General features: G+C 42.5%; 2 protein-coding genes across 3 annotated transcripts; one reads left to right on the top strand and one right to left on the bottom strand.

Annotated features, from left to right (window-relative positions):
- The first annotated feature begins 1,930 nt into the window (after window positions 1-1,930).
- Window positions 1,931-16,555, top strand: LOC146981138 (somatomedin-B and thrombospondin type-1 domain-containing protein). 2 transcript variants are annotated; one of them, XM_085786103.1, is made up of 5 exons: window positions 1,931-2,450; window positions 11,179-11,364; window positions 11,809-11,899; window positions 14,170-14,328; window positions 15,017-16,555. In XM_085786103.1, exons 1-5 carry the CDS (start codon window positions 2,201-2,203, stop codon window positions 15,120-15,122), a joined length of 792 nt encoding a protein of 263 aa, XP_085642229.1. In that variant the 5' UTR covers window positions 1,931-2,200; the 3' UTR covers window positions 15,123-16,555. The 2 variants fall into 2 exon arrangements, with proteins under 2 accessions (XP_085642229.1, XP_085642230.1); XM_085786104.1 differs by having other exon boundaries at window positions 1,939-2,450; window positions 11,182-11,364.
- Window positions 16,556-19,501: 2,946 nt separating this feature from the next.
- Window positions 19,502-23,592, bottom strand: snap29 (synaptosome associated protein 29). The gene is made up of 6 exons (XM_085786102.1): window positions 23,485-23,592; window positions 22,173-22,415; window positions 21,875-22,068; window positions 21,607-21,692; window positions 21,407-21,517; window positions 19,502-21,209 (listed from the first exon to the last, which is right to left on the bottom strand). Exons 2-6 carry the CDS (start codon window positions 22,413-22,415, stop codon window positions 21,049-21,051), a joined length of 795 nt encoding a protein of 264 aa, XP_085642228.1. The 5' UTR covers window positions 23,485-23,592; the 3' UTR covers window positions 19,502-21,048.
- Between the last annotated feature and the right edge of the window lie 124 nt (window positions 23,593-23,716).

The raw sequence follows: 23,716 nt of genomic DNA, 5'->3' as shown, positions 1-23,716 counted from the left end.
CAACCAATTTATCTCCTTGTATTGATATTTTCGGACAAACTCATCTTACAAAGTCCCACAACACAAACACAGCATGCACATACAACGGAAAAGACAGCGGCTTCCATGGAGGAGCATAAGGTGAGTAGCCTACCACAGTTAGCATCACAAAGGACCAAGCCTAGCCTACTTCGTTACACCGCAAAACACAAACATGGGTACGAACATCTTTCTGAGCAGCACGTATAGTCTTTGGTGTAACACACTCTCAAGAACGAACCATTATGATGAAGAGACTCTTACCTGAAATATGAGATGTTTGAATCAAAGATGTCGGCTCCAACAGGTGTGCTAATGGCTCCTACACGTGTGCTCCCCCTGCTGGAGACATGGAAAGATGAGCAAAACTTGTTGATTTTTACAGTAACTCGTGTGATACTCAAAAAAACTGCAAGGCCTGTTCGAGTAGGAGAAGCACAGTTTGGCCCAATATCCTAAACAATACCTATACCAGTCCGTTTAAAAGCCACAACCCAGCATGCATGATTTTATGGAGAAATTGCACCATGTAATGAGGTTGAGCCATCATAAACATAATTTATGCAGAATTTCATACAGAAATGTCTGCTGAGGAAAAAAAGGCCTGTTACAAGACTTAAGATACTTTCTTAGCAGCAGGTTGTCCAATGATGTCAATCGAGGTCAGAGACTGCTTGTTAGCCTGCACCATCTGCTGGTGAAAAGCTGCACTTCTTTTTCTTTTTTCTTTTTTTGAGAAACTCTATTGCACCAGTCTACCTTATTTTCTGCAGAAATATGTGCAAATGATTGTTGCAGTCTCACTCTTCAGGGTCACAGGTAGTCAATTAGCCATATGCAAAATTGTGAATGCTTGATCTACCTGAGGAGGCATTCAGTGTAAACTATCTTTGTCATTCTGCATAAGTAAGCCTAGTGCAGACACCAACACAATTAGGCTTCACTTGTGTCTAACAGAGTCAGGGGCCAAACCTGTATCAGCAAACTAACCTTTAACTATAACAACAGGAGCTGTGTAGCCTATAACCCCTGCAGTGAGTTTGCAATGCACATTGTCAAATCAGTTACCTAAAGTTAATTTGACAACAGTGAAGCTTCTTATGCCCATCACATGAAGAGTGTAGGACTGGAGGGACTTTGCAGTAAATGAGAAAAAACTAAACTAAAACAAAACACAAGATGTCTGATGCCCCTGTACAGTAGACAGGCTACATCTCATACAGTATTGCTTTCTCCTCCAGAGCCTCCATTCACTCAGAGCCAGTGAAGGGTGAGTAATGTTATTGTTCCCCAGCCTTCCCCTCAATAGGGTGGAAGCTCTGAGTAACGGGATCAGTGGAGACCGTTTTGTTGCTGCAGCTCAAGGAGGATTGTTTTCACTTTCCGCAGTGGTCGCGGATTGAATCTTTACTTTTTTCCAAGTAAACTTCTCCTTTATTTACTGATGCACGTTTTTGTAAAGTTGCAACGCCGCTGTCCGTGGTGCTGAATTTAATGTACTGATTAAATTGATCTCGACGCTTTTGAGATACGTATTCACGAATCTTGTAATATGAAAACACACGAGATAGGCTACACTTTTCTTTTTTAACTTGTGTGCAGCAGTTTTGGACTCATCACTTACAAGTGACTATATGTATACATGCCTTATAGAGGCCAATCTTGTATGTTTCTGCAGTCTTTACCCAAAACAAAGGTCCGCTTGATTTGCACCTCACTTGTGTCTTGGCAGGAAAAGTGGTCCAACACATTTGGAGAGGACAGATTGCGTAATACAACTCATTTGCTCTTTTTTTTCTTTCTTTCTTTCTTTCTTTCAAGCAAACGACAGAGAGAAACAGGGGGAGGGAGAGGTTGGTGGGCTGGTACTGTAAGTCTATCCTAATAACTAACAGTAGCTGAAAGGGGCGGTGTCCCGCCGACGGATAGAGGAGAGCTGGTGCGCACACAGGCTCCACTTTTACGCATCACTTGTTCGTGTAGGTGTCAGTGCAGAAGGTAGCTACCTCGTGTTTCTTCGTGAATAGGACCATGTTGCACTTGGATTTTTATATAGGAAATACCACCTGTGTCTAAGAAGCGTATTTCAGTTTTTTTTTTTAAAGCACCTTCCAAGAAAAACAAACACCATCGGTGCGTGTGTTTTTGTTTTGGAGCAAGTGGATCCAGAGAAGTTTCCGTCATGGGGACGCGGGGATGGAGCTCAGCGCGTCTCGGCTTCGTCGTCTGTGGATATTTGGCGTTTTTCTGCGGGGGGATAGTCCCGCGGGCTGAAGCGGGCTGCAGGGAGAGGGAGAGCCCCAACTGCTGCACCGGCCGGAATAACGAATGTTTTGAGTACACCCGGAGGAAAACAGTGTGCTACTGTGATACCTACTGTCAGAAAACCGGAGACTGCTGCGAGGATTATCAACGCGTGTGCCAAATATCTGGTGAGTTGCTTGTTCTATACCGCGGTCGGTGAAGTCTGTAAGCAAATAATGTTGTTGATGCTTTTGGAGCTTGGTGATGTTACAGTAAATGCACCCCACAGACTTTGCGTCCTGTCCCGAGACGCCTGTTGTTAATTACTGTCCAGTTTGAGCCAGAGATGCATGGCTGGCATTGAGGTGACACGGAGACAGTGAGACATACTACACATAGCTGTCTCCACTTGTTTGTTCTAACCACAGGTGACCATTTGTAGACAGGGCTCGGACTTGGAGGGGTATCTCCTGTCTTCGCTGTGTGTTTTCCAACCACTGGTTCCATGTATGTGTTTTTAAGTTTGTGGGGTTGACCTTTGGCCTTCACATCAAAGCTTCAAATTGCACAACCTGGCCATGAAGTGGTTGTGGCAAGGGAAGGCAGTAATCATAACAGAGGCCAAAGAAATGAAAAAAAAAAACCCCCAAAAAACTCCACTCTGAATCATGTGTAGTTGTTCACTGAATCATGGGTCACCTCTTCCGTCATCATCTCAGCTGCAGCTGCTATATATGGACAAATGAGGGAATGGACACCATGGAAACAAACCAAAGATGGTCAGGATTACAGTGGAGCAGTAGATGAGATGAGACACACAAGAAACACTCTGACCTGTAACTTAGGGGGTGCTCTTACAGTATTTTGAGACATCTCAACTTCAAGAGGAGTGATTCACTCAGTGTTGCCCTCATCCTAAGTGCACACTAACAAGCACCTGCAGAGAAAACCCCACAAGTCAAAGAGCACTTGAAATGCTGCAGCCGTCCTTTTATTTAGGCACGTTTTTAGTGTATACACAGAGCCTTTGTTTGAGTGCTGTATCCTGCGTGGTGATGTGAACAAGCTGCCTCATCCAGACTTGAGTCAGCCACTTTAAGGTGTGTACATAAATACTGAGAGGGAGTAATGCACTTTATTAGACATCACTGCAGAGACAGCCTTACCACCTGTTAATCACTGTTTAACTTGGCTAAACTCGGGTTTTGTGCAATTTAATCATTCATCATTAATGTTTGTAAACTTCAAAAATATAATTAGCAATGTAGCACATCACATTATTTAATTAATTGTCTATATTTCTTAATTTTTTGTGACATTTCACAGATTATAAACCTTTAGATGCATGTTTGTGAGCCTGGGTCATAAAATAACTTTTAATTACTCATTTGTAGTTTCTCGCTTGGGATAATTGATCCATTGAAAACACAAGTGCACAATTCAAATGATTAGAAATTATAATAAATAAGTAATATCTATACACTAATATCTATAGTGTTTGCACTTTTGAATTTAAACCATCTGAGAGAGGCGTTTTCAGTACAAATGAATGTACTCTGCAGTGCTGCTACCTACACTTATCAAGAAATATTTCACACTCAAATCTCAATTTGTATTATATTTTTCCGTCCACCAATCAGTCAAAGAGGCACGTTGAGATGGCATTTATCATCCAGCAGCCAGCTGACTCGGTTCTAGGTATCACTTTATCCATCACTTGTGTCTGCCAAGCCGAAACTTAGCAGAATAAGCACAGGAAAGCACCTCAGGTCAGTGTTGAGTCATCACTGTGTTGTTCAACAGCAGCTGGTCTGTCAGAGGTCAGCTGATGGCTGCCATGTGCATCAGTTCACTCACGTGTCAGATGAGGATTTTTTAGCTCTGTGGACCTCATGTGTCGCTCTGACACAGTCCAGCAACAAAGACCAGAGCTGCCTGATGGTACGATCCAGATGTTACAGGATGGACAGGTGTTTTCCAAAATGAACTCACATACATGTAGTGTATTTAAGAATAATTTGCAATTCAGAAAGTAGCAGTAGTTGTAGAAAAATACTTAAAGGGATAGTTCAACATTTTGTCAAACTGGCCCATTGCCATAATCCCTATAGTCATAGCAGTAGGTTCGTTACCTTTAATTGTCAGTGCAAGCTATTTTTAGAACGGCGGAGCAGAGCCGTGAGCTGCTCAGAGCTACGCTACGGAGGCTCGTAGGATTTCTTGGTTTCCCTCATCAAACTCATCAAATACACAATCCAACAACTCCACAACGCTCTGGTGGACAAGTTGTGACCTGCACATTCACCACGCTATGAGATAATAACAGAACGTTACCAGACTGAGTTGTTTTAGAGGGAAATTCATGCAAAACCACTGATGCACGTTGCCTTCTGGGACAGTTTTTCATCAAGCAGTCAGAAGTGTATTTCCCTCTAAAACAACTCAGTCTGGTAATGTTCTGTTATTATCTCATAGCGTGGTGAATGTGCAGGTCACAACTTGTCCACCAGAGCGTTGTGGAGTTGTTGGATTGTGTATTTGATAAGTTTGATGAGGGAAACCAAGAAATCCCATGAGCCTCCGTAGTGTAGCTCTGAGCAGCTCACGGCTCTGCTCCGCCGTTCTAAACAGCTTGCACTGACAATTAAAGGTAATGAACCTACTGCTATGACTATAGGGATTATAGCAATGGGCCAGTTTGCCAAAATATTGAAGAACTATCCCTTTAAATGATGTGTTTTTAATCACGTTGCAGTCTTTGAGAGAGAGAAATGAATCGAGAGTGATGCCATGTTAGCCATGACCTTTGAACCCTGCATGTACCAATGAGCACTGAGTGACACAGAGGAAACAAACCCCGACTTCCTCCCTGAGCAACCTGAGCATCTTTACACAGCATGAATATTATGGCTTGGATCACTTCCATCAAAGCACCCTGATATTTTCTCACCCACATTACACTCTAAAGACTTTATCTGATCCCGATCCTGATCCTGTGGGTCTGTAACACATCAAGGCGTCTGTCTGTGTACTGTCCGTCACAGTCTGTAATTAACCCGTGTCAGCTGTAGCTGAGCAAAGAGCTGGAGTGGGTGACATCAGAGGAGAGACAGAAAACACAACAGACTGTTTGGACCACTTGGACTCAAACACTTGAAGCTCTTCACAATGTGATATTGTTCTCTCTAGAGATGTTGTTCAAATGAAGTATGTGGCAGGAATGTGTGTGTGCTGTGTGTAAACAGTGTGGAGGATGAACCTGTAAGTCAGAATTTATTGCTCTGAGATACGAACTTTAAACAAGCGGAGAAAAAGTAGTCCTCTGTGCAACATCCAGTAAAGCTGTGCATGTGTATCTGAAGGACCAACCATAAACTCTTCTGCACTTGACTGACTGGATGTAGGAGTCACTTGGCTGTTGTTGTGTTTAAAATATTCCAGGTTTTGAAGTTTAGTCAATATATGTCAAGTTAATGCAGTTTATCATTGTTATTATCTAAACCGATTTGCACAATTTGCTAATATACGTATTCCCAGTGGATTTTCAGTGGACGTTGTCCAATTTTATGTCTGATAGCAAAAGTCATGGCAGATTTGGCAAGTCAAAGTACATTTTTCTCATGTTTGCAAAACATACTGACTATCAAAGTTTATATTAAAATTCCTTCCAGCTGAGCTAAAAAGCTTTTTAACTTCAAGCATTTCATTTTAAACATACACGGACAAATGCATTGTAGAAGAACGAAGTAGCTAATTTCTGTTCTGACAGAAGCTTCATATCAAAAATGAAATGCTGCCTTAACCTAAGACATGAGACACTTTTTTTTGGCTCTTTTTCTTTTCTCTTGCTTTGGCAATAACTACAGGGTCACAGGGGGCTGTAAAAGGCTTTCTGGGAAGTATGGTGTCTGAAGGAGAAGAGGAAGAAGAGGGAGAGGCAGGTTAAGCAAGTAGAATGCGTGTAAATGTCACAGATGAATGATACTCTGTGTACAGTGCTAGAGATCGATGTGAGGAGATGACTCCAGAGATCAAACTGGCCCATAGGAGGATGGAGGGCAGGAGGGGCGGGGAGCAGCTCCTCTCCCCTCTCCCACTGAGGAGTCTGGGAAGTCTCATTTCAGAAGGAAGACATATTGTAGCCTCTGCCTCAGATACACCAGAGGTTTGCTCATCATTCATCCGTCCTTCCTGCTCCTCTGCCTTTCCTCCAGGGCGCTAGCTCGTGTGTTGTCATGCCGCGATGTTTGCGTCCGTCCAGCTACCTTCACTCCCTCTTTTTCTTCCGGGCTTCCCACACGTCCTTTGGCGAGCCTGACTAAAACAAGCCAGCTGTTACAGACAGACAGCTTACCATCAAGTTTCACTCACATACTGCACGCAGCAGGGTAACTGCCCCTGGTTGTAAGAAAGGCATTTGTTATTCCTAGAAGGCGTTTCTGTAATTTGTGATGATGATGATGATGATGAGTAGGACATTATGACTCTTTTCCTTTGATAAGATTCAAACTCAAAATTGATATATTGAGTTTATCTATCATTTCTTGAAATGTATTTCTTAAAGGGATAGTTCAACATTTTGGCAAATTGTTGCCATGATCTCTATAGTCTTAGGAGTAGGTGCGTTACCTTTAATTGTCGGTGCAAGCTATTTTTAGAACGGCGGACGGAGCAGAGCCGCAAGCTGCTCAGAGCTACGCTACGGAGGCTAATGGAATTTCTTGGTTTCCCTCATCAAATTCATCAAATACACAACCCAGTAACTGCAAAACGCTTTCGTGGACAAGTTGTGACCTGCACATTCACCACGCTATGAGATAATAACAGAATGTTACAAGACAGAGTTGATGTCGAGGCGAATTCATGCAAAACTGCTGATGCGCGTTCCTGTCGGGGGCAGTTTTTCAGCAAAAGGTCTCTGCTTTTGCCTCGAAAACAACTCTGTCTCGTAACGTTCCGTTATTATCTCATAGCGTGGTGAATGTGCAAGTCACAACTTGTCCACGAGAGCATTTTGGAGTTGTTGGATTGTGTATTTGATGAGTTTGATGAGGGAAACCAAGAAATCCCATGAGCCTCCGTAGCGTAGCTCTGAGCAGCTCACGGCTCTGCTCCGCCGTTCTAAAAACAGCTTGCACCGACAATTAAAGGTAACGAACCTACTCCTAAAACTATAGGGATTATGGCCAAAATGTTGAACTATCCCTTTAAGATATATTAAAGTCCTGTGAACACTTCCAAGATGAGACAGAAAATCTCTCTCAGCTGTGTTTGTAATGAACCCTTTTAATTAGTTGGTCTGTGTGGCTCCTCTCTTCAAGGTGTCTACAGGAAACATTCATAAGCTAACCTGTTATTAGGGCTCACTTCCGTGTCCTTCACCCCTATTAACAGGCTTATGGTTCTCCCTTGTGGTGCCAAACATTATAAGGCTTGTCTGATGGGACCGAGGCCCAGCTCTCTACATGACTGCAGAGGTTTTTGAGGTGCAGTGGTCCTCCGGAGAAACTGGACATCTGTGTCCCATCAGAGAGGAGATGGGGGGTAGACAGAGAGGAGGGAGGGGGGCAGGGAAAGTGAAAAGAAGGACCCCAAAAAAAAAAAGGAGACAGATGGAAGAGCAAGAACAAGGGAGAGTATGTGACAAAGTGATAAAGGGAGAAGAAGATAAAGCAAATTGGGCGGGCAGGTCTGATAATCAGCTCTTTTGTTATGAGACCCTAAAATGGAAGCAGAATTCAGGGAGGGTGAAAGAAAAAGCAAAGGAATGCCCATGTGAAAAGCCAGATTGTACACCATTATCTCACTGTAACAAGTGTGACTGGAGATTGGCTGACAAGTCGGGAGATAAAAGTGCTGATGTTGGATACACATTCAGTGCTGTGCTTCATTGAGGGGTGTTTGTCTGAAGCTCTGCCAGCTGCCAGGGAAGTGAGCCACACTCCCACAAACTCTGTCCAAGCAAACTCCTACTCCTACTTTTTGTATATTCCTCTCAAGTATTTTATTTAGCTATATAGCTCCATTTTTAAACATGGCAGACACATCCTGTCCACAGTCATTATGCTCCTAAACCCTGAAAAGTTGTGAACTGGATTTGTTTTCAATCGGGTTTCCAATATTGGTACAAATGAAAACTGTTATAATTTTAAGCAGAAAATGTAGCAACATGTAGGATCCATTCACCCGTAATGGGAAACTGATTGGGAAAAGACATTTTAAAGGGACAACGAGGAGTTTCTATTTGGTTATAAAAAAAGTGTCACGTTAATGTGGATGAATCTACGCTACCCACACTTGTTAATGGGCCCATTTTCGATAAATATATCGTTTTGTCTCTATCGTTATTTTGTTATTATTAGTGGTGGCGGAAATGCTGGGCGAGCCGACCAGCGTTTCCTTACTTTTGGTTTTGCGGTGAGTCATGAGAATAACGCCGCCGAATCGGCGTTTATGGTTGGGACTACGATGGTTTCTGATTGTCTTCGAACCTCTGACTTTAATTATTGATGAATGAAAACATGAGTCCGTCTTGCGCCAGTCAAAGAATTTCACGGTGCGCACGGAGGCTCATAAATGTAGTGTGAAAACGCCTCACTTTTCCAAAACTCCTCATTGTCCCTTTAAGTGTATTAGATTTTGTAGCTGATATTAGTTTTTTCTTACTTTTACTGTTTCACAATGTTCTCTAAAAGATTTAAAAAAAAATATATATATATCTAAAGTCAGTGACAGATAAAACACTAACTCTTACTTACAAAATGAAACTTTTTTTTTTTTTAAGTACTTGAAAACACTCCACATCTCACTGAAAAAGCAAAAGCTTAACCTGCTGACAAGGAGCACCATTTGTTTCCTGTATTGGGGTCAGAGGTCAGAGGTGGCGGCGTACTTTTCCAACTGGGGACTTTCTCGTCAACAATGGAAACAGGGGGCAAGCGGCGGCTGTAAGCTGCGTGGGTCAGGCTGTGTCAGACTGTCAGCGGGGTTATCGTGTGGGTGGTGGGACTGTCGCACCGCTGGTACCAGAAACAGAGCAGCGGACCACCGCAGTTTCGCAATATAACCCTCTGACCTCTGGTGGCTCAGGGCGGAGGGGAGGGAGGGGAGAGGGGCAATAAGCTTGAGACTCCCAGACAGGGCCTTATATTAGTCCTGTTTGTGTCGGCGTCGGTCAGTGGGGTAATAGCCCTGTGCCCCCCTATCTTTGGTGCGGGAACTCGCCGACCCCATTGAGGTCATTCATTGCAATGCACAGCCTCAACCTTTCTGCTGCTGCTTGGTCATGTTTTTTTCCCGCTGTGAGAGGAGAAAACGGCAACATCCAAACCACTCCTGTGTACGTCAGAGGAAGAAGGAAGGAAAGGAAGGGAGGAAGGAAGGAAGGAAAGGCCAGGAGACAGGAGGAAGGATAAGAAGAGGAGGAGGAGGAGGAGGGAAGCTGATATGGTTGTGGTGTCTAATTCGATCACGCCCTTGGGCATTCTCTCAAGAAGCTCCGTGTCGCTTTACACAGAGAGATGTGTGCGTCTGTGTGTTTTAGGGGAGGGGGGGGGGGCGGGGGGCGATGACTGCGAGGATGGAACAAGCCAGCAAGTGGGTGGGTTCGTCTGACAGATATTGTTTTCGATGTGTGTGTATGCATGTGTGTGTGTGGTGATCTGGGAAAGGCGAGTGTCAGGTGGGCAGCACTAATGTGCAGGAATGCAGAGATTCCACAGTGGCTTTGTGGATCGGCTGTGTCACTGAGACAGCCACCCCCCCTCTCCGAGAGCCCAACGGGACCATGGGAATGAACCGAACGGGCGGCACCTTGAAAGCTCTCTCTCGCTCTTTCTTTCTTTCTCCTGTTCACACACACACACACACACACACATTCTTACACACTTGCAGCATTGTACTGACTGAGAGTGGTGAGTGTGTATTATATAGACAGAGTGAAGTAGATTAGATGACGACGGAGGATTAGATTCAGTTATGGTATATTATTTATCCTCCCGCTCCCTATAATTTCACCATGCAGCAACATCTGAGAGCTTGGAGCCGTGTGCACCTGCTCTCATTGTATTAAACGTCCTCTTGTCTGCAGCGATGAAATACAGCTCCACACAACTGATGTAAAACTTTATGCAAAAAAAAACAATGTTGCTGCATGTCTAAATGTAACATTATTAATTTGAGTGCCTCTCTCTCCTCCCTTGTTTATGTGTTTATGACGGGCACACTTCCTCACTGCTGCTATTAAATCCCAGTGTTGGACAAGGCTTGATTACCGCTGGCTTTGATCAGAGCAGCCATCTAACTAATACAGCTTCCTCTTAGCCGGGTGTAATTGGCTCAATCAGTCCACAGGAGCCTGATTACTGCTGCTGCTGCTGCTGTGTTTATGTGTTGTATTTGTGTGTGTGTGTTGAAGCGTGGGGTAGAGAGAGAGCATAGGAAAACCAGAGAGAACAGGATGCAAAAATTAGACCCCCTATTTTAAAACGGCCGCCACACGCATGACCTAGGTCGCAGACTTCCTGTGGCTGGGGGTTTGTCTGATCCGACATTAGTGGATGGTAATGACCCACTCACTCTCTTGCCACCCACCTACCTGCTGCTCAGCGCAAGTCTGAATCTGGGTGTGTGTGTTGCAGCTCACACTTTCAGTCATGCAGCGAGACATGGCAGAACAGATTAGGGGAAAGTTTATCTGGGGTAAAGGTGGGTTCATTATTTAGAATTAGACCCCTTGTCATGATAACGCTGCTGGAAATAGCTTGTCAGAATATTTTTCATTCTCTTCTACCCTCATTTTACTTGACCTCAAGAAAACCCCAGCCTTCTTTTTAAGTATGTATTAACCTGTGTTTTTTTCTTGCTGTTCATCAAAAAAACCCTCAGCTGATCTCTGCATTTTCCCTGCTTCCCTAGCAGCCATTGACTGTGTGGTGGGATCATGGGGTCCCTGGTCATCATGCACATCTTCCTGTGGAGTCGGCAGCACAGAAAGGAGTCGCCAAGTATCCGTTCCGCCTAGAAACGGAGGCACGCCCTGTCCAGATCTCAAGCAGCGTCGAGGATGCTATGGAAACAATGCCATATGCAGCACAGCGAAAGGTGAGAAGTGAGAACATGACCTTTTCCTGTGTGCAGTGCACTCCTCCATACATGCATCTTTACATGCGTGTACTCCTGCTCTGCTCTGAGCCCTGTTACATATTAATTTGGTATTTTTGTGTTCTCTGGGGGACCGTTTGTTAACAGTTTCACTGTAAGCAACACATTTTTGCACATCTGTTCTGAAGCCTTATCTCCAGCTGCACTATTTCAAAACACCTCGGTTATGCTTTTTTACTGTTGAAGCAACTTATCCGGAGATAAAACACCAGAACACAGATAAACCGTCTTCCAAGGAAATATTTTCAAGGAAAACCGCATTTCATATCACTTTTAGACATACTATATATGGAATGTGCTGCTACTTCTCTGTTTACTTACCTGATACCATTGTTACTTTTTTGTCCTTTTCCCCCTCTTTCCATCCCTGCTTTTGACTTTCAGAGGTGGCAAAGATCCTGCCTGATTCCTTCAAGAGGAACTTCAAGGACCCTTGGAGACGACCACACATGCTGATGAAGGAGGAGAAGGCCAGGTGAGGCCTCTAATACCAGACTGCAAACAAACACACACACACACACACACACACACACACACACACACACACACGGCTTGCTCACTCACTGCTGACCCAGCCATGTAGCCCACTTTGATTTCCTCTTTAGAACTGGCTTTTATGTGCAATCAGTGCAGAGAGGGAGTAATTACAGCTGGACTGTGTAAAGTGTTGAAGGATCGTGTGTCCGGTACTGCATGGAGGCTGAGATTTTGTGGAGAAAAAAAAAAAAATGCTTTCCAAGTATTTAGTGTGAAATTTCCAAGCTTGATGTTTTAAATAGTCTTTTTGATTCCATCTTTAAATGCACAACTCTTACTCATGTGTGCAATAATAATTAACAAAATGTTCTGCTGTGTTGCCAGCAGTTATTCATTAATTATTAAAGAAACATTTCAGATGTAGGAAAATAATTCTGGCATGAACCTCTTTAATTCCAGCTCCAAGCTCCAAGGTTGCATATCAGCTCCTCTGATAGCGCTGGCTTTTACTCGAGACTCGTATCATATTTCCCTCATTTTTCCCTTCAGTTTCAAAGGTCACTTTAAGATCAACTTTGCTCTCCAAAAGATTAGAGTAAAAAGCACAAAGAGCCCTGAAATTGCTTTGACTGGGGGAACATGAATGTCGTCACTGAATATTTGCATCATGAGCTGACCTTTACCGATAAGGCAGCCATAATCCATGTTAGAGGTGAGCCCTTCCTGTGGAGATGTCACCTTTGATCCGCAGCTGATTGCAGATGTTCTAATAAGAGATGGAAAAATCAGAGACAAGGGAATAAAATCATGGCTGCTTTCCCGACAGCCTCTCAGCCTTTTACACTGATTAAAAAAGACATTGGATACCTTTGTTTTGACTGCAACACAAAGCATCAGGGGACTGGAGGTACATTAGTCACAAATGTGAGAAATTCAGCACGGATCAAACCCAGTTAGGGTTTCACAGACACATGTGGTGCATTGACAGACCCCCCTGGCGTTGCCATGGAAACAGACTCAGCTAAACGAGGGGTTAAAATGGCATGACATAATGATTGTATGTGTCTTTTTGGATCTCTAGTTATTTCTGTGAAATTAGGACTAAGATTTGACAGAGATGGAGAACACTTGGAGGCTTAACACTGGTCTGTTTTGATTCCTGACAGACATTAGATATTTCAGGAATTAAAAACACGAAGAATGCATGAAGACTGCATGAAGACTTTTGTTTTTATAGCAAATAGAATCTAAGTGGAATGAACAGGGTCTTTATTAAGATTTGGTTTTGCAGCATGAAAACAGCCCGGTCTAATTAAGGGAGGGAAAAGGAAAGCAAACTCCCTTTTCGACTTTAGCGTGTGTGCAAGTTTTGTTTAAAACGTCATTACACTTGTCATTTCAGCATAATTTGAAAACGATCCAAAATGCCTATATGCTAATGGAAATTTCTGACAGAATCCATTAAGGAATATTCTGCTAAGGTTGTTCAAAATGCAGGCACGACGACACTCTAAATCAGAAAAATATTTGTTTCAGCTTCACTGTCAAACCGTGTCCCCAGGAATCCTTCAGAGAGAAAGAAAAAGAGGAACATCATGTTTTCTCAGACAAGCCACCCCACTGGGGATGCTCTTTTGTCACAGCTGACTTGGTTATAGACAAAACAAACAGCGCGCGGAGTTAAATTGCCTGTCAGAGAACAACGGGGATCAAAACAAGACTTTATTATTGTTTCCAGAGCACAGACTGAGCTGTGCTGCTGATATTAGGATACGACAGGTGACCGCGACACTGCTGGATCACCTTCAGATGGAGACAATCTGTTATCGACTAAATTTGATTTGGCTTTTGTCTGCTTGTAATCTTGGGCAAGTGCGGCTTGCAGGGTTTGGATCTCCACTTGGCTTTCATCAATCAAGCCGAGCTGGATCACTTGAAGGGTTTGGGAGAGTGCTTCAATCTGGCCCGTGTCTGTCTCTGAGTCTTCATCTGGACATCTTGTTGCTGATGCTGCTGAGTGAATGATTTAAGAGTCCAAAACTTAATCCACAGAACAATATCAGATGCTGAGTTCTTGGCTCCAGAGCCATGTGAGCAGCACCCAGTTTGATTCTCACAGGATTATCTTTGTAAGTTTTTGAGGCCAAAAATATGTGATTTGACTCTCTAGCCTCTGCATTTTTTTTGCCAGATTTGAGTAAAAGTGAGTTAATTTATGTTGGCCTTACTCCTTTTCTCTCTTCTCTTCGTCTCTCCTCTTCTCCTCAGTTACTGTGTGTACCTGCGAGTGAAACAGGCCAGTGCAGCGTGTAAACTCAAACTGTGGAGCGCTCAGCTGGTGCGAGAGAGGCTGGTCTGTGCAGAGTGTCAGAGTGACGCCATGGCAAAGTCAGACCGCTGCGGAGGCGACGGCCTGGAGAGCACCAGGTAAACCAAACCACCGAAAACATTAGACATATGTTACTCCATTTAAAAAGTGTGCAGTGTGTGTCCATTAATTACTCTGACTTTGGATGACATGGGGGAAAAAAAGCTACAATGAATGAATGAATATTTATTTATGTGTCGTGCACCAATTAAGGCGCCCAGCCTATAAGGGTTACAAGACACATTTCATATTTAGACACCAAACAAAATAATCAGAGCACAGACAAAACAAAATAAAAACAAAAACCACATGGAATTCACATAAATAATTCACTTTTTCTTTTTGACCAGGCACTTTTTTTATGAAAGTAGCTATAGTAAAGACTTCTTTTCTGAAGAACCATTCCAACTTTACCTCATCATCAACTCAAAACAACTCAGGTTTCACATTTTGCATTTTCTGAAACAAAAACTGCCTGGCTTTGTCATATAACGGACAATGAAACACAAAATGCAGTTCATCCTCAATTACATTTAGATTACATAATGTGCATAGTCTTCCATCCTCAGGTACTGAGTTAAACCTACCAACTTCTATTGCCAGAGGGAGAATCCCAGCCCTCAACTGGGCACATAAAGATCTCATGGATCTATCCAGTGGCAAAGTCACATAGGATTCTGAACAATACACTTTTACATTTTTACACTTCAGATCGAATAAAAAAGTATTTTCCCGTTTGATTCCCAGAACGTTCTGGGCAGCAGCGTCAGTCCCGGGCTGTCACGGCTCCTGGGTGCGAGAGTCGTCCTCCGAGGGCTGCCGCTGTCCACCCTACTCCGTGCTCTTTGTGTGAGCCGACAATCGTGCAAAACCCCCAGACATCCATGTGTTGGGAAAAGATTTCCCTCAACGCCTCCTGCATTAACTGTGGAGAGCCCTGCCAGCCAAGCCAGACCCCCTTCGATCCAGATTCCTGGATGGGTAACTCAAGGAGATCAGCAGCATCCTGCCACTTTTTCCTTTCACCTCATACTCTGTACTGTATACACTATTGCTAAGCACACAGAAATTCTTGCATTTAACTTCAGATTTTACAGCCACGTTATGTACTTCTTCTCCTCCAAAGCACAGCAACGTCTATATACCTTTTTACCTCTGAATCTTTGCTATCTACCTCCATCAATGCAAGTGCATTTATTAATGCATAATGTATAAATATATAAATATATTATTTTGCTTTATACATTTTCTACTTTTGATTGTTTATGTGTAATGTATACGTGTCGATATAGCCACACTTATTTGTATACAAAAGTTGAAACACCAAACAGCAGCTGCTGCGCCCAGTTTAAGCCCCAACCCAAAGGGTCCTATATCACCTGCAGGCTCGAGATGCTGAAAACTGGTTCCTCCATATTGTATCCATTGCTAGCCAATATATCTGTATTACACAGTTTTTGTCTTCATTATTATTTCTCTACAACAAAACATTTACATCAGCACGTCAAGGTGAATATCAGGTATTGATTCTCAGGTGCTCAGATTTGTGTCTTTGTCTCCCATCAAGCTTCCTCTTCCATGTCTGCCCCCTCTAAGGGTAAGTCACTGATGTTTTTTAGCAGTTTAAAGTGACTCATAACTGAAATCAGTCCCATCTGTTTAGACCTAATATTATTGGAGAGGAAAAAGAGCCATTTAAGAGAATTGAACTGTGGTTCTCTCTGTGTCCTCTGTGACTGAAAGGAAGTGCTTCATAAATGTATTCTCTGCCTCGCTCAGATGTCCAAGTAGTTTCACAAGGGAGTTTATTCCATCAAATTATCATCCACTGTAACTGTCCCATACAGCCATGTCACTCCCATTGTATTCTTTAATTCCCAGCCCCCAGCCACCCCCCCCACTGATCCTTGACCTGCACTTCTTGATTCTTCTCTGCTCTTGTTGTCTCTTGGTGTTTTCTTTCAATACAAACTGTAGATGCACGGCGTTACCTTCTTGACTTAAACAAGCAGTCGACCAGCTCCATACGCATTCCCACATCTCTTGTACTGCTGGTTTTTAAGACAAGGACATGTGCGGTACCAGTAAAAAAAAGAAAAAGAAGCTAAAAAAAAAAGAAAAAAAAGAGGACTTTTCTTTCTGGGAAGCTGTGACTTTCTCTTTCTCTCCGATGTCTGTGTATGTCTTTGTGTGTTTATTTATTATAAATCAAGTGATGATTTTATTAGTGCAGCACAGCATACTCTGTACACTGTCCATTAGTGAAAATAAACAACTATACTGTCATTGCTACCTGTTCTTGTAATTTATTTCTAATGTGGGTATTTTATTGCCTCCTTCAATGGCTTTGAGCATGTTTAACTTCTCTATTCCAGATGACCAGTTCTTTTGCTAAGGAGCTGGAAGTATCAATGAGTCCATTTATGAGTTCTCTACTCTGAAATTATTATTACTACAGGCACAGTCCTGCTAAGTATAACTCTCAGTTTGACCAGTGTTTACATGCAGCAGTTAAAAGGAGAACGTAACTTTACGCAAAACATGTGACTGTCAACACATTTCTGTTGCGTTCTTGACATTTTTGCCTGGGTTGTAAATGGTATGACGACAAGCACAATGAGGGCCAATGTGTATAATCATGTTCTTGAGCAGCATTCTCCTGCAATTTGGGGTTTGCTTTCCTGATATAAATGTCAGAATATGATGTGTGGACAGACTAAAGGAGAGGTCTTTCTCTGCTGTTTGCTCTGGTCCTCTGGAGAGGACAGGTTGCTTCCTCCATTATGTAATATATGGACTATGTAAGGGGGAGAGAATGTCAAAACCTTACCCTGCCTCGTCAAGGTTGTAACTCCCTATGTTTATATAGTAATTACTTCTTGTCATTGCTGACAGTTTCTACATGTTTTGCAACCATATTCCACAAAAACACCAGTGAGTACAAAGTAGTACTTCAAAATAAACACGGAGAGTGAAGCTGAAGAGAAATGTTAGGAATGCATTTACATTTTAATTCCACATGCCACTTATTTAAAGCAGAAGTAAGCGGAATGTTTGTGTTAATATAAGTCTTAAATAGTTATATCTTCCGACAGCAATCACTTATATAGAGTGTTTGGTCTGAAACACGGGTCTCTCAGTCACTCTGCTCTGCTGTAAGCCGAGGAGAAAACTTTCCTTGTATCCTACAACCTTTATCCAATGAGGAGAGAGAACGGCATAAAGGGGCAGTCCTCTGTGTGTGTGCAGCCATGGGATGCGCGTGAATGTGGTGATGTAGGGACGAGGGCGGGGACTGCTAACTCCATCGGCGACAAGAAGTTAGCCAAAACCACCAGATCGCTTACTTCTGCTTTAAGCCTAAAGATGAGAAACATTAAAGGTCGCTCACTCACTGTCTTCAGTGAGGAATGAGATTTCTTTTTTGTTTGAATTGGTAAAAAGGGAAAAATTCCAAGGACTTGACAAAACCAAACTCACTGGTACACTTCATGTCATTGTACATAAGAAATAGAGAGAAAAAAAAAAGCCAGATGACCAGGATCTAACAAATCAACACTTTCAAAATGAGTCCTTTGAGAGCGACTCCGGCTGCTGGATACTTTCATGTGTTTCATCTCAGAGGTACTTGAACTTCACCTCCTCCATTAATCTCTCCAGCCGCCCTCCCCTCTTTCTCTGCCCTCCTCCCTCCCTCCCTCTCTCCCTCCCTCTCTCTCTCTCTCTCTCTCCCTCCCCGGCTCCCTATACCAAACTCCCCTGGGTCAGCACAACTCTTTATTTTCTCTTACTACAACAGTGGCAATAGAGTGCTGTCAGCCTGACAGTCCATCCCTTCTGAAGCAGGCTTTACCCCCCTGGCTGCCCTGACTCTGCTGCTAACCCGCTTTCCAAAGGGCAGGAAGGCCCGTCTCTGGCCCAGTGCCTGATGGGCTCCGACAGCAGTGTGTTCTGGGATTACGCCCGCTGAAAAGGGGGGCATTCCAGCACCGACGGCCTTTGTCACAGCACGGCCACTGTTTGCTTTTGACAAGACAGCTGTTCAAAGCCCTCCCGGCCCCCATGGATGGCGTTAAGGGAAAAGAACCCAGAGGTGACTTCCGTTTATCGGTGGTGTCGGTGGATGTGTGGTGCCACCTCAACCTGAGCTCCCTTCTTCAGCATTTTATCTGAAGCCCCCCCCCCTCTGGTCTGACCATCTTGTCATCATCACATTTGATGCTATACTGTGATCACTACACTGAAGTCACCAATATTACGTCACTGCTTTGAGCAAAAAGGGAGGCAAGCCTTGAGAAATAAACTAAGCACACCACTTAAAAATTTCAGTGGTTTTACAAAGCACTTGCAACCAGCAGTCTCTTTTCTCTCAAGGGAAACCTTCTTAAATTTATATTTCTTATTTCTGGAGTTTTCAACTTATAGTTGCTCTGTTTTTAAATCGAGAGCTTAACTTAAAGCAGAAGTAAGCGATCCGGTCCTTTTGTCTAACTTCTTGTCAGCCGATGGAGTTAGCAGTTCCCGCCCTCGTCCCTACGTCACCACATTCATGCGCATCCCTTGGCTGCACACACAGAGAGGACCGCCCCTTTATGCCGTTCTCTCTCCTCATTGGATAAAGGTTGTAGGATACAAGGAAAGTTTTCTCCTCGGCTTACAGCAGAGCAGAGTGACTGACAGACCCGTGTTTCAGACCAAACACTCTATATAAGTGATTGCTGTCGGAAGATATAACTATTTAAGACTTATATTAACACAAATATTCCACTTACTTCTGCTTTAACTAAAACTTGTTTTAGATAAAACTAAAATAAAGATATACAAACCAACACCAACACATGCTTCACAAAAACACTCTTTACTAACCCTCACATACAGGGGCCTTCTTCCTCAGCTTGGGGCCCGGGGTAGGTGGTGGTACCCCCGTTTTCCCTCTGCATCGCGGCAGTGTTACGTGTTTTTGGGGAAGTGTGTACTGTAATTAGCAAGTCACCTTAATGAAGGCCTGTGTCCTATGTGGAAGCAGCTGGTCCAACGCAGAGGAATGATAATGAATGGACGGCTCCACATGAGGACCTGAGCTACACACAGCAACACAGCTGGCACACAACAGAGCCAGTGTAGTAAACACTCACACACCCTTGGATGATCCTTTTGAAAGAGTTATTATAAATGAACGTCTTGTTTTCAGCACCGGGCATAACAGAATATTTCATGTTTTTTTTCATGTATAATAATTATAGTATAGAAAATTATCTATAGAAGGGGCTGATTGAGTTTTCAATGATAATTTGGTTGTTTTTGATCCTTAGCTTTAAAACAATAGAGCAGTTTTGATCTATAGAGCAGGGCTACTTTTAACTATAACAAGCATACTGCAATGAATGAAATACAGATTTAAAATCATCACCTAATTGATGTTTCAGTGCAAAACTAAAGTGATCTGGTGCTGTGGTACTGTGACGGGTGGTCAATTGCAGCAGAGGTGCATACAAACTAGTCCAACATAGAACTGTAGCATCACCTTGTGGTGCTTTTGAATTCCTGCTCAAAGTGACACACTTTCTAAAACACCCACTGAGAGAGTTTTTATTGGGTATTTGGTTGGTGATAAGAATACATAATAAACACTAGACACACTGTGACCATGAATCCTCATTTATTTTCTTATTCTTGATCAAAATAGCCTTGTGTTTTATTTATTTATTTATTAAAAACATGTAGTTCTATTACCTTGAGTCTTTAGGGAGGAGGCGTGATTCTAAAATTGGAAATATTCCTTCAGTTTCTAAGCTTTTTTTTTATTCACAGCTAACGTGTTCACATTATTTATGCTGTACAATAACGCATTGTATCACATCCCACAGCATAGAATATGATAAGGATCAATATAAACAATTTATAGAAAGCCATAGAAAGCACAGAAAGACATTAACATATGTCAAACAAATGAAAAAAAAAAAATCAAATTTATACTTAAGATTTTTTTAAAGTAAAGCAATAGGATTATGACCAAACATATCAGTGGAGACTTTGAATAATGGCACAAACCAAAAGTCTTCTGTACACAAACATGACGTGTAAGGCAAAAGTGAGTTGAGCAAGACTTTCATATGTAGAGGCAGGTCCAGGATATTAATTATACACAGAAAACATTCTACTTTTAGACATGTGCAGTGTTGTTGCCTGTTTACTGAGTCAATAATTCATTTGTCAAACCATTCCCCTGCTTTGCCTGAATGACAAACTAGCAGCCAATTGTGCGTCTTGGGTGACTGACTGAGAAAACCTGATGTGACACCGTAATCAACGAACTAATGCAAATTCAGAAAACTACAATCAGAAGTGCAGTGTGGAGCTTGACGGAAAGAACAATCATATTTTTACCTGGACAGAGACAGTCCCTTATGTCTCATACACACATGGAGTAGAGTCTTCCCTTCAAAGCACACAAGTAAATAAATCACATTTAATAGTGAGTAACTTTAAGAGGCATGTGCAGGAGCGGGCTGGACCAAACTCAAGACAACATGGCAGAATAAACGTCTGGTGGGAGAAACTAGTTCATGAACTAATCTGAAACAAAAATGGAAAATTCACTCAAGAAGAACATAATAAGGATTAAAAAAATGACTTGAGTTATATGTTCCAAAAAAAGACTCAGAGGAAAAATGTATTCAACAAAGGCTAGAATGGAAACCAAGTGAGAGGATGTTGACTTTATCGTGAGAGCGAGGATTGTGTCTTTTGTCTCTGTGGAGTGAGTCCAACTGTTTGTGTTATTTCAGGTTTTTAATCTGTTGGTTTGTGTTGTGGATCTTGAGGTCCATCTTGTCCACTTTGTTCAGCAGAGAATCAATAGAGTCGTCCTGATCCTCTATCTCAGTCTGGAGGCCGATTCCAAGGTTCTTTAGTCTTCTCAAGCCATCGGACATCTCATCTGGGTCATTCACAAAAGGATAAGTGACACTTAGTATATTATATTCAGTACTACACTGCTATTCTAGATTCCCCTGTGGAATCTGCTATTTTAAGGTTATACCTTTTGATGTAGGGTAAAGATGGGGTCAAAATTAGTTGTGACAGTATTCAGTATTGTATACATTTTACATCTCATAGTACAGAAGTAGTTTTTACCTAAATTTTTGTCAAGGGTGTGGTGAGCCTCCTTAAGGTGTCTATTCTGAGAGTATCCATTCTGTCTAGACGGGCCGTCATCTATGGATGCAGCAGCAGCAGCTCCAAATCCTGCAACACAGAAATCAAAAAATCGTAGCAGCCAATTGACATGGTTTGTTATGGTTAAGCCATGCTGACATTTTGGTGCAAACCCTTACCTCCTGTATCAATCTTTCTGAGGTTGGGGTGGCTGGCTTGGTACTTATCTTCATGTTCTCTGCTGCTGCACATGGCATTCTGTAATCTGAACACGAGAAAGACAGACAATATTTGTATAACTATTGAGGAATGGAAAGCAAGTGAGAAGTGGCTAGAAATTGCAAACACGTATGCTTTTAATACCTATTACAATGTACTGTAGATACTAATAATGAAACAGCAACTGATGATCTGACATGTGATTTATACTGAGAGACTGAATCTTACTTCTCACTGGCCTGGTAGGCCTTAGGCTCCTCAGGTGGTGGTTTTGTCTCTGGTTTGCCCTTGAAGTAATTGACAAGGCCACCCCAAACACTCTTTATACTGTTAATGTGCTTCTGACTGGTCTTCAGGTCCTGGTCCATGTTGTCCAACATCTTGTCTGTCCTCTTCAGGACCTCACCCTGACGCATCAGTTCCTACAGAGGCAGACAAGAGAGTGAGTGATAGAGAGGGGGGAGCGGATGGTCGAGACAATGTCATTCTTTGAGTTCCAGGGAAAAGCTGATTAGGGCTGACATACCTCCGCAGTTTCAACACCCATTTTCTCTGATTCATAGATGAGGCCGAGGGAGCGGTGACTGCTGTCCACAGCAGACTGAGCTGTACGCATCACTTCCTGCTGCAGGTACCGCTGCCTCCTCTCTGCATCGCTCAAGCCTAGGTCGCTGGGGTCGTCATCAAAACCCCTGTTTTTAGGATTAAAGTCTCTCACGTCGTCATCATCATCATCTGCGAAGGGGTTGTGGGATTTAGGGTAGGCCATCTGTGGAGCAAACACACAATGTGTTGACATAACACATCTCAACAGTCTAGTCTAGTCTAGTCACAACAGTCTACTTCTCCAAGCCATTTCCAGAGCTTTCAACTGTATCTCACAATCTTAATCTCTGTCAGACTATTATTTCCAAGGTCAAGAATGACCTTCCATACTCAACAGAAAGCTTTGTTTCCATAAACCGCTGACAAAATATTTTCAGAATGAAACAAAATTATTAGTTGGTTAAAAGAATTAGATTAAGATTAAATAATAAGATTACAGTTTAGATAATATTAGTAATTTATTGGTTAAAACGTTCTGAATACAACCTCATAAATCAAGTCAAGTGTTTCTCTTCTCACTTTCTTATATCATTACAACTGAGAAAGTATGCATCACTGGTCAGAGCAGTTTAATGTTTTATACATAATATCATAATACATAGCATAATGATTTATTGATAAGGGCAATAATGTTTCGTCATAGAGCTACACAAGAGGCAAACATTATCTCTCAGGACTTAGGTAACTACTGAGTAAATACTCTGCTGAATGAAAACGTCCCTCTCGTACTTTATGTAGGTCGATATGCTGCTTTGTAGTAGTCCTTAACTTTTACACAGGCACAGTTTTGAATGCAGTATCTTCACAAATATCAGGGTATTTAATAACATGCCGTTACTACTTTTCTTCTATTTCTCTACTCACTGTTAATTTACCTTGACAGACGGTTTCCCAACCTGGAGTGAAATGACCTTACTCGAGCTTTTAGATCGCTGGTCTCAGCTAGTTAATACGAAACTGTCACTTTAATCAGTCCCTGAATCAACAACTAATCCGAAAGTAACTAATATATACAGTATATTAGGTACAATGTTTCAAGCGATAAAGCTAACCAGGGGTGTTGGCTCGCTAGCTAATTGACGAGACTGAAAGCTATCCAAATACCACACCCATACGCCAAGACACGGCGAAGCTGTGTCAACATTGGCATTTTTTTCCCTCGTATAATTGACTGTATCTAAAATGAAACTATAAAAATTAAAGGTATGATATCATAAGCCATAGAAACAAACCTTTGACCGCCGGAGCCGTCGACGTTGTTGTTGCTCAGCTGACTGTCACCGACTTCCGGTCACGTTTGGTGACGTCGTCACGTGTTGTCCTAACGACCACTGCTGCGCCAGAAGATACGCATACGGAGCAAAAGGAAAACATTTTACTGTGATTTAACAGTAATTATTATTTTTTTTTTTTACAGTCTATGGATTTAACTGACATTTATATCTGATCTTTTTAACATTTTGG

Source organism: Trachurus japonicus, chromosome 9 (assembly GCF_045865225.1).
Source record: "Trachurus japonicus isolate A0001 chromosome 9, Traja_1.0".
Taxonomy (NCBI): Eukaryota; Metazoa; Chordata; class Actinopteri; order Carangiformes; family Carangidae; genus Trachurus; species Trachurus japonicus.
This window is presented reverse-complemented; position numbering and strand designations above follow the sequence as displayed.